Below are 24,527 nucleotides of genomic sequence, written 5' to 3'. Positions count from 1 at the left end.
AAGTGACTGCCCAAAGTCAGCCAGAGATAGGGAAACTGAGGCACAGAGCAGAGACGTGATTTGCCCAAGTTCAGCCAGCAGGACGGTGGCAGAGCTGGGAATACACCCTAGGCAAAGGCACCAGAATCATTAGTTCCTTTTGCAAATCTTGGCCAGTAACTTGGTGATGTAAGTTGTGTGGTGGAGGGAGGGGCGAAGCGACAGGCTGGGTAAAAATGAGCCTTCTGCAGGCAACACAGTTCTGCATTTCTAGTCTGTTATCGCGATCAGATTCAGCTTGGTCAAACACAGAAGGGGAAACGGAGGGAATGGGTTATTTTCAGCAAACAGCGCAGAATCTCTGACAGAGCCCAGCAATCTGAACATGAGCCTGGGCCTACATTTATCCTCAGTGCAATTTTGTTGCTTGCAGTGGAGTTACATCAGGGTTGAATTTGGCTCATTCTATTTAACTTTTACTATCTAAGACCAAAGTCTGGTGGTTGAAGGATTAGGCCAGCTGCTAAGACCTGGCCAGTCCATTCCAGCCAAGCTTAGACTTCCAGAACCATAATTTCTTCTCTTCCTAACTCATCTGGAATAAACTACGGGCGCCTTCGATCAAGCGCAGACTGGCTCTGCTAGTCTGAGGTTCGGGGTGGGGAGAGCAGGAAATGAAGATACAAGCAAGGACACTCGTTTTTAAAGTCGGGTACAACCACATATCGTCAGGCATTTTGCACCGTTGTTACTGAATGGATACTCGTTGCACTGATATTCAGGCAGTGAAAAGTAAAGTGCCAGCATCAACTGGCAAGACTGTCTGTGAACTTACCATTGCCCTCTTCTGAATGGAATCAGCACTGCTAAACTGTGTGTCTTATGCCCTATATTGCAAACAGGAAGATTCTCCATCCGCTCACGCAGCGTGGGGCCTGTCCCCTCACATCAGGAGGGCCCGAGTTCTAACCTTGTTGTTGCCATGAAAGTCCAAGTGGTTATGGAGTGTGGCACGGTGACGGCTGTAAAGTTCTCACTAGGTGGCCACCGTGTTGTATCTAGAGCTGCAGTTGCAGCAGGATAGGGAAGGTTTAACGAGCTACGGTGATTAGAGAATCCATAACCAAATACGTCTGCTGTCGGCTGTCTTGGCAGCCTTTGACCTGGTGGAGGGGTGCAGCTGGGTTTTCCTTTCCCAGACCCCCTGTGATGTCAGTAAACTCATCTCTGCAGGGCAGGGAGTGGCTTAGGCCCGTTCGAGTAAACTAGTGTGGGGCAAAGCCAGGCTCCGAAAGGAAGTTCATTCCTCTGGAAGGAAGACGGCTGCAAACGCTGGGGCTTGACAGGAGATTGCAGGGGGAGCTGGAATCTCTGGGCTCCCTCAGGCCGGGGGAAGAGCCTAAGCCCTTTTCTTGCACCAGCCATCTTGAGTAGCAAAGTTGCTAGCCATGCACAGGCATTAGGGGCCGAATGGAGGGTGGGGAGGGGGGCTAAGAGCTGTAGCACAGCTGAGTTAGGTTTCCTCTGAGGGCGGGGGCTGTTGTGACTGGGTGGAGCACCTTCAAATGCTGTCACGCTCTCCTAGCTGGGTGGTTCCCGTCTTGGGGTCCCCGCTCCTTGGGGACTGGCTCTGTCCTTGGCACCTAGGATGCGACTGTCTCTTAGAGAGATGCAGGCTGCTGCTGCCAGCCTCCTCCGAGCTCCCTGGTCTGATGCTACCACCAGGGGGTGGGGATATTTCACAGCCCCGCCCCTCCTTCCCCCCCAAGGAATGAAGACGCTAAGATTACCAAGGCCTCGTTTTAATGGAAGCCTGCCTCTACGCTCTACCAGCAGGGCGGAGCGGGGTAGGACTCCGACACGAACTCGGGATGGATGACGTAGTTATCCTTCTGCGGCCCGCCGGCCTTCGTGAAGTGACTCGTGTCCCACCTGGGAAAGGAGGGAGAACACAGGGATCGTCAGCCTCACGCCTGCGGGAGGGTCCGTGTTCATCCACTTCCAGCGGGCGCGTATTATGAGAATTCCAGAGAGACTGCAAAAAGCAGGCCCTGGCTAAGATCTGCGGGCCATTCTCTTGGCGGATGAGCTGCAGATTGATGCTGCCACAGGCCCACCATCCTGCCCCATATCAAATGCCTGGTTATTTGGGGAGAGCGCTGGCCCAATCAGTGGGGTCTCTGACAGGCAGGTGTGGCAGGAGAGAGCCAAGTGGCTAACAGACTCATTGGAGCCAGTGGGAGGGATGTGACATGCTCTGGAGTTATGGGAAAGCCCCAGAGAACATGACTCCCTGTAGCTAACTAGCTTACGCTGGTGCATATCTTTTGAGTCGAATACAACCCCCTGGCAGATGAACTAAGGATTTGCTCTACCATTTTCACTCCCAGTTTTAGTTAAAATGGCTCTTCCCCACCCATGTTGCCAATTCTTGCACTATTTGGTGTTTCCCTTAAAGCCCCAGCTCCTGGAATCAGGTGATTCTATTTCTTGCACCTGATGAAGCGGGTTGCAGCCCACGAAAGCTTATGCCTGCAGAAATTAAATGTGTTCGTCTTTAAAGTGCTACAGAATTCTCGGCTGTTTTTTATGTGATTACATGAGAATCTCAGCTCCCATTTTTAAAAAAATAAATCAGTTTCTAGCCCTCCTGGTTGCAGAGAGAAGCTTGAAAATGTGACCCGAGTATCCGAAAGGCTCTGAAACCAGAATTCAGATAAGAACCTTTATGATTTTTTTTTAAAAAATCTCCTGATTTTTGTGGGGCCGAGCTCTGGTTTTTGGCAGCTTGGGGTTGAGTAGGGCGTACAACAGCAAGGTTAAACCTAGTCGAACAGCCCCTGCTCCCAAAGACTGTTCCTGGTGATCCTTGCCGTCTCAGTGGCAGGCTCCTAAAAGTAAATGGGCAGCGAAGAAGAGGCGAAGGACACCGCCAGATTAACCTGCCCAAGAAGAGTCTGATATGGAAACGGGGACACCAGAGAACTATGATGATAACAGATGATGATAACAATAGCCACTGCAGAAAAGTCCAGACACGAGAACCTGTTAAAACAGCACAAAAACTAATGCCAAGCTGTGGCATCCCTAGCTCAGTAGTGTGGTGAGGCTGCAGGAAATTCTAATACTTACATAGGACTTTATAATTTCAAAGCACAATATGGACATCAACTAGTAAATAAACCCTCATACGCCCACCCAGACAGAGAAGGCTGACAGTGGCTACCCCTGTTTTGCAGATGGGGAACTGAGGCACGGGAGGTGAAGTATAAGACACGTAATGAAAGTATTACAGCAGGAAGGAACAAACCCATCTAAGCAAACGTTTTTAGGTTTCCTTTGAATACTTTTCATTGCGTTTATAGTTCTGGGGCATCTCTCCGCTGGTCCAAAGCCCAAGTCACCATCCAAGGTTCCCAGCCTCCTGCAGGTTTTTGTTTTACGTCAGCGTGCCCTCTTGTGATCCCTTTTCCAGCGGCTTCTCTCACCCTCAGGAGCGGACCCCAGGGTGGGGAGCGCAAACACCCATCCTTTGTTTGGTCCCTAACAACGCTTCATCATTTTGTACCATGAATAGAAGCCGGGTGCTGTCCCTTCAAAATAACGCTTTTCCTCCCACCCCCAAACTCTGCCACTGGCTCTGTGACCTTTGGCGAGTCACTTAATCTCTCTGTATATCAGGGGCTACTATAAGACACATAGTCATTTGTCGGGATTTGCTCGAAACCCTAATGAGGGAAGAGTCCATGGCTGTTGGAAGGTTTCTCTTCCCCGGAGCATGATACATGATCGTTTTCTAGAGCCACGGTGCCCTTCCCGCCGCCCGCCGCTGAACCCAGCTGGGACTGTCTTACCTAAGGTTCATATACGGGAAAGATGGCGGCGGGCTGCGCGAAGGTGCATAGCCCATCGTCTCTGGGCTGCAGTCGTAGTATGGGATATTCCTGAAACGAACGCAGGGTTACGGTTAACTGCAGCCATAGACGGCGGGGCTCGCTTAGCTGGGCGCACTCTCATTTTGGGGTGCGATGGCCTGAGGTCAGTGGTCTCCAAACCTTTTACCCCCCATGTCCCTGTCCGCGTTCCCCCCCTTCCCAGCTGGGGCTGGGAGCAGGGCCACGGTGGGGGTCAGGGGCTGTGGCTAGGAGTGGGACATGCACGCACCGTGACCAGGGGCTGAGGCCAAGCCAGGGGCCGGGCGCCACAGTGGGGCAGAGTTTGGGGGCGAGCGGGTATGGGTGGTGCTCCCTCCCCACCCCCTGTCGGGGCTGGTCCCAAGCCTGGCCATGCCCCCCCTTTGGGGGTCCCGCCCCACAGTTTGAAGAGCTCTGGCTTAAGTGTTAAGTGGGGCAGGACGGTGGCGCCGGCAGCGTAAGAGGTGCTGGTGGTGCTGGTAGGACCCGGGGTGTGTGTGGAGCTGTAATGAGAGGGAGAAGCCTGCCCGCAGCACAGGGGCTGAACTCCTACAGCTGGTTTTACAGGTGCTGCGCACCCAGCCCTTAACTGCAGGGAGAAGCAGCCCCCCGGGTTTCTCAGCTTTGGGGTAAGGCGGCTACAGCTCTCTCCTCCACAGCCCCGCTCCCAGAGATGGAGGTGTTTCCGGCGGGCAGCGATGGGATCATGGCGCTATCCTCGGAGGGCTAGAAGATTGCCCGCGGCTCCCCAGCAACGGGGCTGCGACCCTCAAGGCGAGGCAGCGCTGGGTATTAGCACGCTCTGCACACAGGAGCAGCCGCGATTCACCCAAACTGGCTCCGAAGCAAACTGGCGCCGCGTCAGCCGCTCCCCGATCGGCCTGAGGACATCCACGCAAGGTGGTGGCAGACGGGCGGCACCAAATAGGACCAGAAACCCATTGGGTGAGCACGGTGGAATTTCTGCGTGGTGGGACACCCCAGGCGATGGGCAGGTGATGATCACCGAGACAGAGAGATGGCCCACGCCCTGCCGAGGTTTCCTCTGCGCGTGGTCTCTCTGATCCAGAGCAGAATAACACCCGGAGCTGCTATTGCAACCTCTCCACGCGCCCTTCCGCCACTGGCTCCGGGATGCAGTCCTCTTCACGGTTTCCTCTTCCCATTGCCCAGCGCTCCAGTACCTCCCGCTGTGCCCAGAGGACCCAGAGCTTTGACTAGGGCCGTGGCCCGCGACTGCACTTGCCAGGATCGCACTCATCTCCTTGGCTGAAAGTCGGCCTCCCCCTCGGTTCTGCCTTCACATTGCCTGGCGGCTTGCCACTCAGCTCCCCAGGCATTGCCCCCTGCCTCTGTGGATACAGAGCATCGGGCCCTCTTGTGCCTATCCATTTCCGTCTGTGCGGTACTGCCCTTACCTCTGGGCGGCGGGAGGAGATGGACCTGTCTTGCAGTCCTGTCCGGGGGAGCTGCTGCCAGCTGCTCGCATGCTCCCGCTCTGCTGCCAGCCCTGTGTTTTCTTTCCCCGCCCGGGTCCCACTACAGAGAGCGATCCCTGCACTGAGCAGCGCTGGGTCGCGCCAGCAGCAGGGAAGGAAGGGGGCGAGGGAGAATATAGGGCAGTGGTGATGGCAGAGAGGGTGACACCATTGGGGGTGGGGGACACAGTGTGGGAAGCAACAGGAGACAGCAGAGAGATCAGGGCTAGGAGGGAGACAGGACTCGGCACTGGGGGGATGGAGAACAGCCGGGGGATGGAGTAGCAGAGGGGAAAGGAGGGCGTGTAGGGGGGGCACAGGAGAGACCGTGGGAAGACAGCACACGGGACAGCCCTGGAGGCTCAGGGCCCCGTGGTGCCCTCCTTGCCCCGGCTGGTGAACAGCGACTCGTGCAAGGAGTTCTAGTGACTTCAGCTGGGCTGACGGACAGCTGCTCACCAGTGTCAGGGTGGCACAGTGGGGTGGGGCAGGGGGAGATCTCTGGGTGATGGGGGGGAGGGGCAGCGCACCAGTGGGGAGGAGAGAGGCGGAGGAGAGGGGGAGAGCAGGGAGGCCAATGGGAAAGAGAAATGGAAAACACCCCCAGGGAAAGTCCCCGGGACGGAGGGGGGAGGGGAGGGAAGAACCAGTGAGCCGGGGATGTTACCCGGGGCGTGCTGGGAGGGGTAGCGAGGTGCGCCGGGGGTGGAGGGACGGTGCCCATCCTTCGCAAAGGGGCGTGGAGGGGGCCCTGCTTTCTCCCCCCGCTGCAGCATCCCCTCCAACACGCCCTGGCCTCTCCTGAGCATCTTCCTGGTGCCGCTCGATGCCCAGGCCCGGGGTGACAGCGAAGGGCTGGGCGGAGCAGACCCGTGTTTCCCGGCGCTGCCTTGAGGGCTGAGCTTCCCCAAAGCAGGCGGCACTGGCCTGACACAGCCCCGTTGCCGGTGGGGAGTTTTACCAGAGACTCCAAGGGGCGGGCCACGGTCAGGCTGGCCCCAGGCACTCCTGCCCCACCGCACCAGGGCCCGATCCTGCCTGCCAAACCCTCCTGAAGCCTCGGGGAGCTGTGGGTGTGAGTGGCAGGATCAGGGCCCGCGTTCGGACCCCCCCTGAGCCCGGCAGAGCTGAGCAACGGGGCAAAGCTGGGGCTGGATTCTCCTCCGCCTTTTAGCCTGAGTGAGCGTCACTAAACGCCCCGCGAGGTGCCGCTTCTCAGCCTGCTAATATCCCACCCCCCCCCACCCGCCAGCGGCCACTGCCAGCCCAGCATGGGACGTCTCCGGTGCACTGCGCGAACCTTACAATCTTCTCCACCAGCTGGTTGAGCTGCCGCTCGTTGCAGGGGGCCCCGTCCACGTAGTAGTCCATCCCGCGCAGGCAGTAGTGGCGCCCGGTGCAGGGGCTGTAGTAGCCTTGGAAGGGCTTCCTGCCGGGGAGGGTGGCCCGGTGCTGGACGGACGGCAGCTGGCTTCGGGACAGACTGTTCAGCATGTTGACCACCACTTCCCTTTCTGAGATGAGAGGAGACAAAGGGGCAGGGGAGGGGCAGAGGGAGGCTTTGAGATCCGGACGTTCGCCGCCCTAGACGGAGAGCCTGGCCTGCAAGCGTTCCGGGTACAGAGCCCAGGCCAACTAGAGCAAACCCAGAGCAACCAACTAGCCCCAGAGGCCACATGGGTGGTGGAGGAACGGAGGATGCATGGGCTGGTGGTAAGAGCGAGTTTAACATGCTTCTGTGTGTGTGTGTGTGTGTGTGTGCCAGGTCTCCCTCTAGAGGCTAGTCCACATGGAGGATAACAGTCTACTACTGCTGCTAGCTACTGAATTGCTCCTTTAACTCTAGCTGCCGAGGTTTGTGCTTTGGGGCAGACGGGTCTAGAATCAGACCCCGCTGGTGGACTGGGCAGGTGGGTCAATGCACAAGGGATCGGGAGCCCTCTGCAAAATTTCCCAAAAGAACAGGCCCTTTAAAAAAGCCTCCAACATCCTCCAGGAGGAAGAGATTCAGCAGTACCATAAGCTACTGGCAGTGGGGGTTAGCCAAGTCCACTGTGTCCCATTCCCACCAGCCCCAGGTGGAGGCACCTTCACACCCTCAGGAACCTGGTAATGTCAGGGGTGGGGTGGGGGATTGACTGGTGCGTAGGGGAAGGGCGGTGGCTGAGTTGGGGGCAGTTAACAGGCAAGTCCTGGCATTGCCTTCCCAGCCCCAGACATCAGCAAGAGCAGAGCTGATGCTCTATACGGGATCAAGGGAGCACAAGTGGAAGAAGCTCACAAGAAGCGGAAGCTTGGTCAGATGACCAGGGAGGAGTATAAAAATACTGCTCGAGCGTGCAGGGGTGAAATCAGGAAGGACAAAGCACAATGGGAATTGCAGCTAGCAAGGGACGTGACGGGTAACAAGAAGGGTTTCTACAGGTATGTTAGCAACAAGAAGAAGGTCAGGGAAAGTGTGGGCCCCTTATAGAATGGGGGAGGCAGCCTAGTGACAGAGGATGTGGAGAAAGCTGAGGTACTCAATGCTTTTTTTGCCTGCCTTCACAAACAAGCTGCTATCAGCTCCCAGACTACTGCAGTGGGCAGCACAGAATGGGGAGGAGGTGAACATCCTGCAGTGCTGAAGGAACAGGTTCAGGACTATTTAGAAAGATTGGACATACACAAGTCTATGGGGCCAGATGCAATGCATCCGAGGGTGCTGAGGGAGTTGGCTGATGTGATTTCAGAGCCACTGGCTATTATCTTTGAAAGCTCGTGGTGATTGGGGAGGTCCCTGATGATTGGAAAAAGGCAAATCTAGCGCCCATCTTCAAAAACAGGAAGAAGGAGGATAAAGGGAGCTACAGACCGGTCAGTCTCACTCAGAAAAATCATGGAGCAGGGTCTCAAGGAATCCATTTTGAAGCATTTGGAGGAGAGGAAGGTGATCAGGAATAGTCAGCATGGATTCTCCAAGGGCAAGTCATGTGTGACCAACCTGATTGCCTTCTATGAAGAGATAACTGGCTCTGTGGATGTGGGGAAAGCAGTGGACGTGATATACCTTGACTTTAGCTAAGCTTTTGATATGGTCTCTCACAGTATTCTTATCAGCAAGTTACAGAAATATGGGTTGGATGAATGGATTATAAAATGGATAGAGAACTGGCTAGATCATCGAGCTCAGCAGGTAGTGATCAACGGCTCGATGTCTAGCTGGCAGCCGGTCACAAGCGGAGTGCCCCAGGGGTCGGTGCTGGGGCTGGTTTTGTTCAACATCTTCATTAATGGTCTGGAGGATGGGGTGATTGCACCCTCAGCAAGTTTGCAGATGATACTAAGCTAGGGGAAGTGGTAGATACCCTGGAGGGTAGGGATGGGATACAGTGTGACCTAGACAAATTGAAGGATTGGGCAAAAGAAATCTGATGAGGTTCAACAAGGACAAGTGCAGAGTCCTGCACTTAGGACAGAAGAATCCCATGCACAGCTACAGACTGGGGACCAACGGGCTAGGCAGCAGTTCTGTAGAAAAAGACCTGGGGGTTACAGTGGATAAAAGCTGGAGATGAGTCAGCAGTGTGCCCTGGTTGTCAAGAAGGCTAATAGCATATTAGGCTGCATTAGTAGGAGCATTGCCAGCAGATGGAGGGAAGTGATTATTCCCCTCTATTCGGCATTGGTGAGGCCGCATTTAGAGTACTGTGTCCAGTTTTGGGCCTGCCACTACAAAAAGGATGTGGAGAAATTGGAGAGAGTCCAGCGGAGGGCAACAAAAATTATGAGGGGGCTGGAGCACAAGACTTATGAGGAGAGGCTGAGGTAACTGGACTTGTTTAGTCTGCAGAAGAGAAGAGTGAGGGGGGATTTGATAGCAGCCTTTAACTACCTGAAAGGGGGTTCCAGGGAGGATGGAGCTAGGCTGTTCTCAGTGGTGGCAGATGACAGAACAAGGAGCAATGGTCTCAAGTTGCAGTGGGGGAGGTCTAGGTTAGATATTAGAAAAAAACTGTCTCACTAGGAGGGTGGTGAGGCACTGGAATGGGTTACCTGGGGAGGTGGTGGAATCTCCATCTTTAGAGGTTTTTAGGGCCCAGCCTGACAAAGCCCTGGCTGGGATGGTTTAGTTGGGGTTGGTCCTGTTTTGAGCAGGGGGTTGGACTAGACGACCTCCTGAGGTCCTTTCTAACCCTTATCTTCTGGGATTCTGGGATTCTGTCATTCTAAGGGGCTTCCTGCCCTTTTGCAGATGAAGGGGCCCAGTATCGCTGCATATAAAAACCTCCCAAGGAAATATCTACCCGCTGTTCATTCCTTCTCTTTCCAGCCTACGAGACTTTGGCTGGATAACAACTCCCCCTCTGGCTCTCCTGAAATCCTTGCCCTCGTGAGCTCAGATTCTGTGAGAACCCAGTACAATTACCATAATTATTGAGGCGATCTGGTTTTGGCGGGTATTGCATAGGCATCCCGCGGAGAATGGTCTCCATCCCGGCTTCCTGCAAGGAAAGATTTCAGAGCCTTCATTTATGTCCAGCAACCTTGCAAAGCCCCGTGTTTGTCCCTGAACAGACTGGACAGTGAAAGAGGAAGCTGGCCCCATCCTGCCCTGCCCTTTGCCATGGGAGGTGAGGGCAGGTGCCAGTCTTTCCTTGGCTTCTCTGCTGAGATCACCAATGGTCTCTGAAAACACAGCTCACCCTATCTAGGGGGGAAAGTCTTCTTGTAGCTGGAGCAGCACTTCACTGCCTTCTGGAGGATGGTCTCGAGCCAGAGGAAGACAGGACTTCACTTATCGTGCAGGGCGATTGACTCCGTTTGGTTCATGGTTTGAGAGGCTCTGATGGAAGGCGCAATGCAAGTGCAAAGAAGCATTATGCTGCATTTTGACTTGGGCTATTAAGGGTTAAATTTTGAAAGCAAAGCATGGAGAAGGTACTAGCAGAACAAGTCTGATTTGGTGGCAGGCGGGGACACATGGGCTGCCCTCCCACAGGCAGCTTCGAAAACGTAGCCCCTTCCCCTGATGGAGGAGCATCTTTGGTCATCTACTACACCCCCGCCGAGGGAAAAGGAGCAGACACATTCTGGAGGCCCAGGATTTACCTTTGGAAGCCTGGGGAGGTAGGTAGTATATTTATTCCACCCCGCGCTGTTGTAGGGGCCTGTCCTCCACGTTGCGTACTTGTCCCCACTGACAAAAACAGGATTGTACTTTTCTGAAATGGAAATGAACAAACAGACAAACGTTTCCCACCGGGCATGAAGAACAAAGATATTCGCAGAGTCCTGGATGTCAGGGCCATAAAGGACCCTGAGATCATCTGGCCTGACCTCCTGCATTACACGGGACAGAGAATTTCACCCAGGTAACCTGCATTGTGCTCAGTAACTTAAAACATCTCTTCCAGAACGCCACTCCGTCTGGATCGGAAGACGTCAAGAGATGGAGAACCCACCACTGCCCTGGAGAGTTTGTTCCAACGGCTAATCCCCATCCCTGGTTAAAAACGCGTGTCTGATTTCTCATTAGAATTTGTCTGGCTTTAACATCCAGCCGCTGAAGCTTGTTCTGCCTGACTCCGCTAGATTAAAGAGCCTGTTAGTGCCTGGTATTTTCTCCCAGTAAAGGTACTTAGACACGGTGACTCAAGTCGCCTCTTCATCTTCTTGTCCCTAAGCTAAGCAGATCACGCTCTTTCAGTCTCTCACTGTCGGGCTTTCTTTTTTCAAGCTTTAAATGATTTCTGTGGCTTTTTTCAGCACCCAGTCTGAGTTTCCAACACCCTTTGGACAACAGAACTGGCCCCAGTGTTCCAGTTCCGGTCTCACCAACGCTGTAAAGAGAGATAAAAATCATCTCCCCGCCCCTACTCATGACTCGTTTATGCAGCCAAGGATCTCATTAGCCCTTTTGGCCACAGCAAATTGATTAACGTGTAGCTAGCTGAAGCTGATGGGCAGTGACTTGATTCCTTAACAAAACCCACGGCAAATAGCCCTGCTACCTGGGCTGAATCTCATTAGATCCCATAAACTAACTAGGTTCAAGCCTGGTCATAGTGTGCCAGGAAATCTCAGGACGTTGGAGGAACTGGTGCCACTGTCCCCACCTGCATTAGAAATTAGTCAGTTTCACAGCCTGGTGCAAGGGATTCTGGGATGCTGGAGGTGCCCTCTTTTGGATGGGACATACAGCTGAGACCCTGACCCCTCATGGCCGTTAAAGGTCCTCTGGCACTCTGTGGAAGAGAAAGGACGCTCACCCCAGTGTCCTGGCCGGCTTACAACCTGGGGAATGCATTCTGCCCACCTGAATCCTCTCTTCAGTGTCAGGTGGATTCTTCCTCACTTTCCATCCTAAGCTGTGGTCTAGTTATTCCCGTACATTGTTACACAGCGGCTCTGTTCCTCCTCAGAGGTGGCTGCTGTGCAGTGGTGGGTGAGGTGAGCATGGTGCAGGCGGGAGGAACCAGGCTTTGTTTTTAAAAGAGAGCTTCTCCCCCTCACCCTCTGCTCGCCCATTGCTTCTCTGCCCATTTCGAGGAGGAAGATGACCCGCACAAGCCAGAAGAGGCTGCACTGACTGGTCCTGCTTCACCCAATCCCTGGAAAAGCCAGGGAAGTACAGCCCCATGGTGGAGGCAGGAGGGCCACGCTGTGCCCCCATCTGTGACAATGAGGGGTCCAGGGAGCAGCGCCCCAGTTGCCAAGCAAATGGGTCAAACCTGGACATGGCAGGACGTGAAAATGGCACTAGCTGACCGCGGCCCCAGGCCCGGGTGCGGGACTGCTCTCCACACGCTGTTCTCCAGGGCTTTGCCCATTTTGGCTGAAATGTCCCGAACAACGAGGGTCCCGCCCCTTCCCCTGGAAGATGATTCCACAGCCTGGTACGTCTCCCTGTCTGGCTCCTGTTCCTGATCTCCAGCCTAAACTCTCCTTCAGTTCATTTCATCCCACCGTTCCCAGTTAGACCCACTGCCCCAGGGGGCCCTTCCCCACTGCTTGCTGCTCATACCCTTAAAATACAGGCAGGCTGCTGTCCCGGCTCTGTTGCCCCTGGGTGGCAGGAGGGGGATACAGCTGCTCGCGGACAGTCCTGTTTTCCCTTCTCTCCTGGTGGCAGAGCAAAGGGCCAGCCAGGAGCAGAGAAGAGGCAAGCGGACCAGCCAGGAGCTCTTCAGAGAGAACAGGAGAGCTTAGCTAGCCGGTTTGACTCCATACCAGATGGGCATCTGGCTTCCCCATATGTCCCTTTCCCCTCCTGACAGCAGTTTGTGCTCCCCACCCTCCGGTAGAACTATGGAGGCAGAAAGTTTGGGGGTGGGAGGGGAGGGGACCATGCAATCAGATCAAGGGGGAGGGGAGATATTGCAAAGAGGCAGCAGTGCGGTGCAATGGGCGTGCATCATCGTGGAGAGGGTAGGTCACAGCCCCCATAGGGCTGGTGGGTTGTGAGGTTCCTGGACTCTAGGGCTGAGACTTCCAAAACTACCCCCGGAGGTCTGGACAGTGGAATCCCATTGGTTCTAATGGGAATTGGGTGTCCAAATCCTTTGGCCAGCTTCAAAAATCCCAGCCTCTGCACCTGGAATCTGGGCACTGAGGCCAGCTGGCCAAGGATTCAGGGGAGGCGAGGTGCATCCTGGCCTGACTCATGAATGGTCTGTGGCCTGGGCCAGACCGGCCATGCCTGCTGCCTTGAAGAGGTACCTGCGTGTCAGCATCAGAGATCCCTACGGGGAGCCCAACGGTGAGAAAGCTGCATCCCCACCATCAGAGATGAGCCAAGAGGCAGAGCAACGCTTGTACTGGGTAGGAGGGGTCTGTATGGAGTGGAAACTGGACTGGGCAGGGTTTCTTGCAGGGGAAAAGATGGGGATGCAAAGGGTTGGAGACTGTGCTTGCTCTTGGTGGATTTGTAGGTACCACAGCTCCCAGCCTGCGGCAACCCAGCCACTCCGCCCCTCTTTGACACCCCGAGGCCCACCCATCTTCAGGAACCCATGGGCTCTGAGTGCAGGGGGTGGAGCACGCTACGGACGCGTTGGAAGAAGAGGAACACGGACAGCTGGGCTGTGGGGCGGATGGTTTAAACAATCCAGCAATACCTTCCGGTCGGGTTACCCAATACTTTTCTGGCCGATAGGCTGTTGGTTCTATCGTGTTCTTATAGGAGTAATCCTGTACTGCATGCTTAATCATCCTCTCCAGCTGCGCTTGGTTCACCTGATTTTCCACTCTGGGCATAGTTAACCCCTAAAGGCAATAGACAGGGGGGAGTGAAATCAGTTAAAGGTTGCAATGATAGCCGCCTGCCCTTTGCAAATTCCTGAATGCTTGGGCTAAAGCCAATTAAATGCAAGGCTGCAACTCCATGGGCCTCTAGGCACGTCATGGCTGTTAATATGCTCATCGCTATGGCCACCCAGAATGTTATGCCAAGATCTGGGCTGGAGCTGAAATCCTGGTGTTCAAAACGCCCCTGCACTTGAATAAAAGGAAAATCACCATCAGTGGTTAGCCATATAGGGTCTATGACACAGAGCTGAGCAGTTCTGGTTACGGCCAACAGAAGGTAGGTGTGTCGTATACATGCTGGCTAGTTCCGTACGCAGATCTGAATGCTCTTCTTCTTCAAAGTATGTAACAGCAACACCTAACGCTAACATGGTGCTTTTATCACTCGGGATCAAAGTGCTTTGCAGAGGTAGGGTCCCTACTCTTATTTTTGCAGGTGATGGAGCTGGGGCCAAAACCAAAGGGAGAGTAAACTTATAGCCAGGGTTAAAATTTAGAAGTGCCTAGCTTCCAGTCCTACCGTTAGACCAGGGAACATAATAATATTTACACGGGTAGCAAAATGACAGCCCAACTCGCATTCACGCATGGATCCCCAGGGGTATTGTCCATGCACGCAGGATGCTTGTTCATTTGGCATAGGCACATGAACGTAGACAAGAACGCGTGCCTGCAGAGATGAAGTTTAAAAGCTCACTAGACCTCAGTCGCTGCCTGGATAAGGGTGCCATTGGTTAACGCGTATTGTGTGCACAGCGGGACTGTAGGTACTGTTCTGGCAACCCGCAACGCATCATGCTGCAGCAAAATATTGTCCCATCACAATGCAGCCGGGTGCCATTTCTCCAGCCCTGGAAGTGATGTTAAACACACGTGATGTCTCCTGTGCAGGGAAGGTGGTGTTGCCTACTGGATAGAGCATCACACTGTGCCTTGGGAGAGCTGGGTTCAAATCCCAACTGAGCTTTGGACAAATAAATTCACGTCTATTTCCCCTCCCACCTTTGGTCTGTCCTGTTTATTTAGCTCTTTGGGGAGGGGACTCTCTTTGTACAGCACTCAGCACCCTGGGACCTCTCCATGCGACTCGCATATAAATAGGAATACAAGCAGGGTGATCTGAGAAATACCAAGGCGCATGGCAACCACACAGATGTCACCCATTTAACATGCGACGTTACCACCCAGGCCCTCCACCCTACGTGCCCAGAAATGCATCTTTAGCCAAGATCCTGCAGCAAAGTGCAGGAAGAGGCCTTGTTGTGTTCCCCAGCGACGCATTCAGATCTCTGTTCTGAAGCTCTTCAACCCTAAGCCACTTAAAACCGGCCCAGACACACACCACCCTGAACAGCATTGAGGCTGCCCAGGGAGCAGCTGTTTGAACTGGATTGGCTGGGTCTTCTTTGCATTGCATGCTCGCTGGACCAGGTACAGTCGGCCCTGTCCTGCAGCCACTGGGCGACTCAACATTGGCTTCAATGGGACATAAAAAATAAAAAAAATCTATAAAATCGCACCTGGTGTGATTTACCACTCCCCAGAGTACAAGAACCAGGGGTCACCCAATGAAATGAACAGGCAGCAGGTTTAAAGCAAACAAAAGGCAGTATTACTTCACGCAATGCACAGTCAACCTGTGGAACTCAATGCTGGGGGATGTTGTGAAGGGCAAAACTATAACAGGGCTCAAAAAAGAGCTAGATAAGTTCCTAGAGGTTAGATCCATCAATGGCTATTAGCCAGGATGGGCCCGGATGCAAAACCATGCTCTGGGTATCCTTAACCTCTGATTACCAGAAGCTGGGAGTGGACGACAGGGGATGGATCACTCGATGATTGCCTGTTCTGTTCATTCCCTCTGAAGCACCAGGCATTGGCCACTGTCGGAAGACAGGACACTGGGCTGGATGGACCATTGGTCTGACCCCGTATGGCCATTCTGATGTAATACAATCATGCCCTCTATTCTGGCAGTGCTTGTACAGGGCTGAGCGCCCTATTGGTAACTTGGGATGTACATAGACACACCACCTCGATAAAAACAGTTGGCGTGACTTTAAAAATCTCCTTTGAATTGTAGCACTGGGCACCTCAGCAGCCCCTTCCTTTGGAAAGCAATTTATAAACCCTCAAGGCAGGTCATTATTATTATCATCCCCACTTTACAGATGGGAAACTGAGGCACAGTCAGGGTAAATGACTTGCCCAACGTCAAACAGCAAATCAGCAGCCAAGCTGCTTAGAGAAACTAATTGTCCTGCATGCTTAGTCCCCCTGCGCCACTCACTGGAGAGCTCCCATGAATAGAACCCAGTCTCCCGCTCTACCCAGTAGACAATACTGCCAGTCTCCACCTGACAATCTCCAATGTGTTCTGCAGCGAATGCAGCACGGGGGTGTGTCAGCAGGAATTCATGCACGCCTGGATAACCTGCTCCATAGGGGTGAGGACTTAAAGCAGAATGTCATAGCTAACCAACGGCTGCATGCAAACCTTTCCTTCCCTCCTCCAGTCCCCTGCCATCAAACCCCGCCCCTCGTCAAATCAGCCAGGGAGGGAATCCCACCCAGGAACAGCGCTGTCAAAAGAAAATAATCGCAGGTCAGGCCCAGGCTCTACACCAAGGACAAAGCTGGGTGGGGGAAGCACCTGGGGCAAGTCAGGTCAGGCGCTCTTTCTGCAGGCTGCAGCCTCTCTACAAACATGGGCTCAAACTCTCCCCAACCCAGCAAAATAGCTGTCAAGCGTCTAAGACGAGGTGAGGGTGATGGGGAGTTTTTGAGGGGCATGACCTGCAGGCCCCTGGATTTCTTTTTCATCCCGTTTTGGCAAATGTTTGAATTGCACTGCATGCGCTCCGGACACATGGCTGGCTGTGCATTCAGCTGCAGAGAGCCGAGGCTCACATATACAGCTTGGCTGCAGGTGTGAGAATTAGCGTACCAGCTGATGACATTTAGTTCACGCACATCTTAATGAATGAAGGCTGATAGAGCGCTGGGGGCGGGGTTGGGGCGCTGGGCTGGCATTGTGTGACGGGGAAATAGTGCTATTGTTATCGCTGTAAGATCTGGGTGCTTTCGGCCACACCGGGGCCCAGAGCCACCGTGCAACCACGCCAAGGGATCAGAAACCTGCTGGCCGTCAGAGAAGCAGGAAACAAATGGAGGTTGCAGGTCTTCCTCCGGGTCGGGATTTACTCAGTGCTCATCTAGCGGGTGGGAAATCCATCGGGGCGTCTGCTGTTTTGCTCTCTGAGACACTTTAAAGAGGATAAAACATTTGCAAAACAACCTTCCTGTGAGAGGATCATCACCATCAGAATGACCCCTCATGACGGGCACCCTGCCTCAGTTTCCCCTCAGTGATTAGCCCTCCCCCCCGGTCCCCAGCTAAGCCATTAATAAGAAGTCCACCCCTTCCAGGGTATACAAGCCCCCAATCAAACACAAGATCTTCACACCACTTTCAAACTGGGCCCGTTCCCATTTTCAAAGGGGCTGATCCATCTTCAATAGCTCAAATACACTCCTGCCCAGGCTCTGGGCCCAGCTTTCACTGTTCTGGGCTCTTTCATCTCTCCCGTCAGACCTTCCTGGGCCCTCGTCTCCCACCTCCCAAGCCTTCCTGCCTGGAGTCTGTCCCCGCTGTGGTAGCCCACTCCCAGCCCCACCTAGCTGGAGTTTCCCCAGTGTCAGCAGGTTTCCTACAAGCACCTGCCTGCTCCCTGCAGACATCGGCAGGCACCTCAGCTCTCCCTTATCAATCCCACAGGCCTGGGGAGTCACGTGCCCAGTTCTCTCCCCCCCCCCCCCCCCCCGGGAGGCGAGCTGGCTGTATCACAGGTGGGGCTGAGACCCTCCTCCCTTTTAAAGGGCCAGCCACCCTGTGACCGTCCAGATTGGCAGGGGAACCATCTCGCCAAGTTACGGGGCCCTCTGCCCTGCTCCTTCTGCAGCAGCAAGCCTCGTGGGGCAGAGGGCCCTAGAAAGCAGACTGCATCGCTGGGAGACCGAGTCAGGACGGAGCCATTTTGGAGGGGTTTGGCAAAGGCTTTTGGGATTGCAGGCTATATCTAACCACAGGGCCCACGAGAACCACCCCACTGTTCATTTTTTCACCCTTTCGGGCTGGTCCCTTGCTCTGCGCCCCGTGGCTCTGATGCCTGTTAGGCCTGTCATGTGCGGTCGCTGGGCCGATGAGGGCAACGTGTCAGTCAGAAGGGCCAGTGGTACGTGGCCATCTGAATTCAGGCAGCCCTCAGCCAGCATTTATTTATTTACCAGGCGTCGTACTCTCAGCCAAAGCGCTCCCGCCCCGGGGGCCGGGCACCCCTGAGGATCTTTAAAATAAAACAGAAAAACATTCGCTGTGGAAACCAGGGCACAAAACCTCAGTCCCATCAAAGACCTTCCCCTTCCTCCCAGCAAACCCACCTAGAGCCGCCACCCCACCTGGCAAATAGTCCCACAAGCCAGGGCCCGAAGCTGGGCCGGGCCCCGTGGACATAAAAAGCCCAGGGCAAGCGAGCCAGGCAGCCGCGGCAGGTTTGCCGTGCCGAATTCGTGCAGGAGAGGGAGGAATTGCTGGGCGGTTACTCAGAGCAACAGACGAGACATGAGGTTAGCAGAGGTGTGTTGCCACTGCCTGTTGCTGGCTGGAGTTAGACCTGTGTATGTGCCTTAGAATCCCCGGGAGATCTAGGACCAGATCCTCAAAGGTATTTAGATACCTAACTCTCTGGGAATTAGGCACCGAAGCACCTTGGAGGATCAGGGCCATGAGTCCTAGCTGAGTCATAGATTGAAAGGCCAGAAGGCACCACGTGTGACGAAGTGGAGATATTCTCGGGGTTTCCTCTGAGTGCTGCGTGTGTGCCTCAGTTTCCCGCATATGTTACTCGTGTCTTTCGGTGATGGGACCCGGGTGCGTGATCATTGCAGAGGCGGATGGGCCTTCCTCAGCCACACGTACACAGACAAGAGCCAGGACCCCCTGCCCTGGGTCAACCAGCTGCAACAGGGTGTAACACCTTGTCCACCAGGTTGTAACACCTTCCCCGGGAAGGAGACAAAGGACTGGGGAGGGACCAGGGGATGGCTCTGGGGGTGTGGCTGGCTGGAAGGGGGCTCAAGATCATGGCCTGAGAATGGGCTCTGAGGCTTCCTAGCTGGTTGTTGCTGTAACTTCTGATTAATCCGATATCAAAGTCTCTCTGTGCTGTGAGCCTGAGAACTAATAAACCTTCTGATTCCCACGCTGGCTGTGAATCGCTTCTGACTGCGAGGCGGGTGCATGGCCCCTTTGGGGGGGCGCATAAGGCTCTGTGGGGTCCCATCCAGGGGATCCCACAGGGGCAGCTGAACGCTGCGAGGCCGGAGTCAGGAGGCGGCTGCGCTGGTGTCTGGAGACCTGGGGGAGGGCAGACTGCAACGCACTAGAGTCCTGACTGGCTGCGCCCCGAGGGGTTCCAGTGCCCGGTTCCTGGGGGACTCCGTCACACCACCATGATCACGTGGGCTGACCTCCTGCATAGCCCAGGCCAGAGAATCTCACCCACTGATTTCTGCATCAAGCCCATAACTGCTGGTTGAACTACAGCGGACCTTTAGAAAGAGACACCCCAGTCTTGATTCAAAGGCTTCACCTGGTGGTGAATCCATGTGGGAATTGTATTAGCTTCTCCTTTCGCTCGGGCGGTAAAGACTTGAGCTGGAACCAAAGATCCCGGGGTCTGGCCCTCGGTGCGGTGAGCTGACCACAGGTGTGGCTGTTATAGGCTGGTGACCCCAACAGATGGGAAGGTGAAAGAGGGTTGGATCCCTCCCAGTGCCCAGGAGGGGAGAAAAAAGAGATCTGTCAGTCTGCAGGGAAGAAGGGGGGGGCTTGGCATACAGAGAGGGGCCCGGTGAGTGAAGTAAGAATGTGATACTGAGCTCGTAGATAGCGCTTTTCATCAGTAGATCGCAGAGTGCTTTACGAAGGAGTGCAGTCTCATCCCACCCCCATTGCACAGATGGCGAGGATAGATTTTTAGCTCAATTTTGAGCCAGTTTAAGGGAAGCGAGTCAACCCGCCTCCCAGGGAGTATCTGGGGTGTGAGACACAAAGAGGGATTTAATCATGGGGGGGCACTGGAAATGCAAACATGCAAAAGCACCCCCCAACACCCAAACATTATCAGTGCGTGTGTGTGTGTGTGTGGGTGGGGGAAATCTTTGCAAAGCAGTAGCTGCACTTTACCAACAGAAACCAACACTTTACCTTCCGCCACGGTTGAAAGCAGCAGCCTTTAAACAAAAGACAACGGCACTGCCCAGAAGTTCGAAACGCAGGCGTGCAGAGCGTCCCCTCTCCACCCAAAACTGCCGTGGGAACGAGTGGGAAGAAGACAACTACAAGGGTTTGAGCTGTGGTATCAGGCACGCTAGCCTCAGCCATGTGCCAGGGGTTCTTCCACCACCACTGGTCTGACCGGAAGAGTTTGCTTTACAGTAGCTACTAGAAGCCCCAATGCGCTAGGTGCTGTACGCATGCATACAAAGAAAAGTCTCTGCTCCAAAGAGTTCACAGTCTAAAAAGGCCTTAGACGCCAGGCCCCACAGCCTCCTATGGCAAGGAAGTCTGATTGGAGAGACAGCAGAGCACCCCACGTACCACCCTGCTGCACTTGCTCAGCTTTCTCTCTAAAGGAAAAACCACAAAATAAACCCCCCGCCTACAACCCCCTCCCAAAATGTTTTGAAATCTCCTGCCCCGCTGCTAATTTAGCCCAGTGCTGCTGAGTTTATGTCATCTACCGCAGTCAGAGCCTTGGGTGCCACGCCCACAGACCTTCCGAAATCATCCTTCAGCTGCCAGAGTCTTAGAACTGGGAGATTTACCTCTGTAATAAACTTGTTTTCTTCCCACAACGTCAGTGGACGTTCCCTATACGTCTGTTTCACAGTACACGGTGGTCTGTACGATTCTGTATAGGTGCTGATGGGCGTCTTTGTTTTATGAGCAAAGAGGAACATCTCTCAAACGGGTCCTTGGAAGGGATTCCCACCTGCCGCCTAAACTAAGTCTGACCAGATCCCGCCGATGGCCAGCAAGGGCTGTGTGCCTGACGTTAATTTCTGGAGTCCACCGCAAGCGACGTGGAAGGGCAAGACAATGAAAAAGGCTCTCTGTACTCTTGTAGCAAACTAAACATCTGGCTCCCAAATCTGACAGCCTCCCCCAGTCACCAGCCCGGCTTGCATCACCGGTGATGTCACAGTCAGCTGGTCAACCACATTGTAGCTAAAATATAAAGGTGAGATCCCTGCAGGCAGGTAGCCTGTCTCAGAACGAGGTCCTTTGGCCGACGGGAGACGATTGCCTATAACATGAAAGGCAATTCCCCTGGCATTTTTCATCTGCCCCCTTCAGCGATTTCCTGGCCATCTCCAAAGCCAACCAAAGAGTGCTCCATCTGTGGCTCCGTCTCGCTGGGGCTATCCCCATGGTAGCTGAGAGCCTCCTGAGATAACACCTTTCCCCTTTGCGTGTACGGTGCCAGCTAGCACAGTGGACACGTCCTGATGCCACCTCCTGGCTGGTTGGGGAGAAATGCACTGAGTCTAGTGTGCAGACAGATTTGACTGGGATCCAGGTGACCGCATTTAGGAGACCTGCTGTTCAGACTCCCTTGGCCCCATCTAAGCCCCAGCCCTCCTCCTTGTCACTCTGGCACAGCTCCTGACCAGTGAGTGGAGCAGAGCCTGGGACTAGCCAGAGGAGGGGGGCCTAGTGGTGAGGGCAGCTGAAGCAGAGACGGAGAAATGAGGGTTACCACAAGGAGATGCTGTCGGAGTGGGGCGTGAAGGGAGACCAAGGCGGGCGGGTGGCGTGAGCAAAGCCAAGTCCCGGGTGGAGCCTGAGGCAGGGTGACAGAGGCGGGAATGGAGCCCAGGCCATGAGCTGGGGCGTAGGGGTCAAGGTGGCGTGGGGGAAACCCTGGCTGTGAGGGGGGGTGCACATCAGCCGATGGGCATTTAACCAGAGACAGGTACCCGGGTAAGCAGCAGGGCACAGAGGCTGGCTGGAGAGCGAGGTAGGGTCATTAGGGAATACGGCTGTTTGGCTTCGACACATCCCCTAAAAACGCGTGACATCCCGCCCGGGCTGTCAGCAGCAGGAATCAAACCTGAGCCCGTGCGTGCTAAAACCCCCAGGTTTCTACTGTCTTAGCTAAAGAGCCCAGCACTGGCTCCGGGAAGCCGCTAGCAGACTGATAAAGCGCCGTATGGCCCAGCCACGTGAGGTGACATAGCACCCCACTGCATTAGTACGGTTACAGAAAGGATGCCCCGTCTTCCACTGCCTGGTCCCCAGTGTCCTGCTGGGCTCGCTCAGCCATGGCCGCATCTGTCCCTGGAGACGGCTTTTCAGATCTCTCCGACCGTGACCGCCCAAGTGGGCCGTGCAGCCCAGCAGCCTCTGGCGCTTTGGAGCCTGCCTCTCCCTCGCAGTTTTTGCTTGTTCGCTTCATGACCAATAGCTTCCTCCCGCTAACGAGAAAGATTCGATTACTGGTGCTAGGCAGCGGATTAGAGAATTAATAGTTTGCAGCTGTTGGCAGCGCCGCCTTGAGTACAGCGTGTACTTCCCCTGCAGCCTGCGTGTGTTGTAATGCGCTGGCCGGGGTGTGGATACATTGCTGTCCCCTACTCAAGCTGCTTAGCTGTGTGTCATACGCCCCATACTGCTGAGTGCTTAGGCTGAGCCTGCGTTGCCTCAAAAGAGCCTCTCATTGTTTAACTGCTTTAACCAATCGTTAAATTGGTGATTCTTTAACCGCCCTTTTTTGGGACGCTTTTCCTCTGCACCTCAGCTCTAAAACATTTTCTAATGGCATCATTGACCGGCTCTACCACAATCTGTACAGCAGAGGGCGTTGGTACCATAGACCAAGCAGAAGGCCCGACGCACAGAGGGCTGCGGTAGAAAGTTCAGGCACAGAGGAAGAAGGTGGCTGGCTGTTCATACGCTGCGTCTATAGGGCAGAGGCGTAACAAGAACGGATTGTTTTTGGCAGCGCCTGTGGTCGACACGGGTGGGCACAAATCTCATCTCACAAGCAGAACAGCGGCTGATGAAAACATGGGATGAATTGCTTAAAATCTGGTTGGGTGGGCCTGCTGCCAACACGGTTAGCCATGGCCCACCCAGAGCTACGCCACTGCTAGAGAGAACACGCGGAGCCTGGGAGGGGCTTTTGTATGTTGCAATCATTGTTACTAGCAGGCAAAAATTCCTCATACATTTCCTTAGAGGCTGCTCTGCGGGTTTCCAGCTGCAGATCTGACTCACGTGGCATATTTCGAACTCTCTAACTACAACATTACTGTGATGAATTTTCCTGCCTTCTACAGCTGGGACCCCGCATACATAGACCTTAGGACCAAAGAGACTAACCAGGATCGACTGACAGACAAGGCAAACTAGCCCAGTCTGGGACCTCGGGACTGTCTGTAACCAGGGTTGGTTTGCAACAAAAGAGCCCCCAATTTTGGCATCTAATCTGAATAAAACTATGGTCCATGGAGACCACAGGGCCCAGCATGCAATGGTGACACAGAAATCTAAATGGCCAGGAAATACCACATGACAGTCGACCTGTGGAACTCGTTGCCAGGGGATGTTGTGAAGGCCAAAAGTCTAACTGGGTTCAAAAACCAATTAGATAAGTTCATGGAGTCATAGAATCCTAGAAGATGAGGGTTGGAAGGGACCTCAGAAAGTATCTGGTCCAACCCCCTGCTCAAAACAGGGCAAACCCCAACTAAACCATCCCAGCCAGGGCTTCGTCAAACCGCGCCTTAAAAACCTCTAAGGATGGAGATTCCACCCCCTCCCTAGGTAACCCGTTCCAGTGCTTCACCACCCGACTAGGGGAAAAGTTTTCCTAATATCCAACCTAAACCTCCCCCACTGCAACTTGAGACCATTGCTCCTTGTTCTGTCATCTGCCACCACTGAGAACAGCCTAGCTCCATCCTCTCTGGAACCCCCTTTCAGGTAGTTGAAGGCTGCTATCAAATCCCCCCTCACTCTTCTCTTCTGCAGACTAAACAAGCCTAGTTCCCTCAGCCTCTCCTCATAAGTCTTGTGCTCCAGCCCCTCATCATTTTTGTTGCCCTCCCCTGGACTCTCTCCAATTTATCCACAGTGAGCCAAGCTAGGCAGGGATGCAATCCCACGCTCCAGCTGGCCCTGAACCTCCAACTGCCAGAAGTGGGGACTGGACAACAGGGGATGGATCACTTGAAGTGGCCAGTTCAGTTCATTCCCTCTGAAGCAGCTGGCACCGGTCACTGTCACTGAAGGGATACTGGGCTGGATGGCCCATTGGGCTGATCCCGTATGGCTGAATGGTCTTGGGACCTATAGTCTCCATGTACTCCATCTGTGTCTTATTCTATAGCACCTACACCCAGGTGCTTCACAGAGCTAACAATGAAATCTCTGCCTCTCGAGAGCTATTTAAGAGGATGGCACCGCTGGAGAGCAGCATGGGACACCTCTGGCTCACACTTTGGCTGGCCCAAAGGACACAGTGACTCCAGGCCAGCCTCTCGTTAGTGAAATCTTTCCATTTGGGCCTGGTGCGTAGCTTGCCTCACACAGAGGAACACAAACAAATAAAAATATGGGCCAATGGCTTGGGCGCTAGATTGGGCTTCAGGAGAGCTGGAATCTGTTCCCAGCTCTGCCACTGATCTGCGGAGTGACCTTGGACAAATCACTTCCCCTTGCTGTGCCTCAGTTTCCGCACCTGAAAACGGAGATGATGGTACTAACCGCTCACGAAAAGTGCTGTGTAAGAGCTAGTTG

General features: G+C 54.3%; 1 protein-coding gene across 1 annotated transcript; it reads right to left on the bottom strand.

The window, feature by feature from the left end:
• Positions 1-1,775: 1,775 nt before the first annotated feature.
• On the bottom strand, positions 1,776-20,683 carry SPMIP6 (sperm microtubule inner protein 6). The gene is made up of 7 exons (XM_067530879.1): positions 20,549-20,683; positions 13,471-13,618; positions 10,463-10,575; positions 9,780-9,855; positions 6,672-6,885; positions 3,834-3,923; positions 1,776-1,911 (listed from the first exon to the last, which is right to left on the bottom strand). The coding sequence occupies exons 1-7, from the start codon at positions 20,681-20,683 to the stop codon at positions 1,806-1,808; spliced, it is 882 nt and encodes a 293-aa protein (XP_067386980.1). The 3' UTR covers positions 1,776-1,805.
• Positions 20,684-24,527: the final 3,844 nt, after the last annotated feature.

The sequence above is a fragment of the Emydura macquarii genome, unplaced genomic scaffold, assembly GCF_026122565.2.
Source record: "Emydura macquarii macquarii isolate MOO-44397 ecotype Brisbane River unplaced genomic scaffold, CSIRO-AGI_Emac_v2 contig_3114, whole genome shotgun sequence".
NCBI lineage: Eukaryota > Metazoa > Chordata > Testudines > Chelidae > Emydura > Emydura macquarii.
The sequence above is the reverse complement of the archived record's forward strand: the minus strand, read 5'-3'. Positions and strand labels throughout refer to the sequence as shown.

Bases quoted from the DNA above. Each gene is read 5' to 3' on its own strand.
- SPMIP6 (XM_067530879.1), bottom strand. From the start codon at position 20,683: ATGTTCCTCTTTGCTCATAAAACAAAGACGCCCATCAGCACCTATACA. The intron at 6,886-9,779 runs GTAATTGTACTG...CTCTCATCTCAG, and splicing joins AGATCGCCTCAATAATTATG to AAAGGGAAGTGGTGGTCAAC. The intron at 1,912-3,833 runs GTAAGACAGTCC...CTCCTTTCCCAG, and splicing joins TTCCCGTATATGAACCTTAG to GTGGGACACGAGTCACTTCA.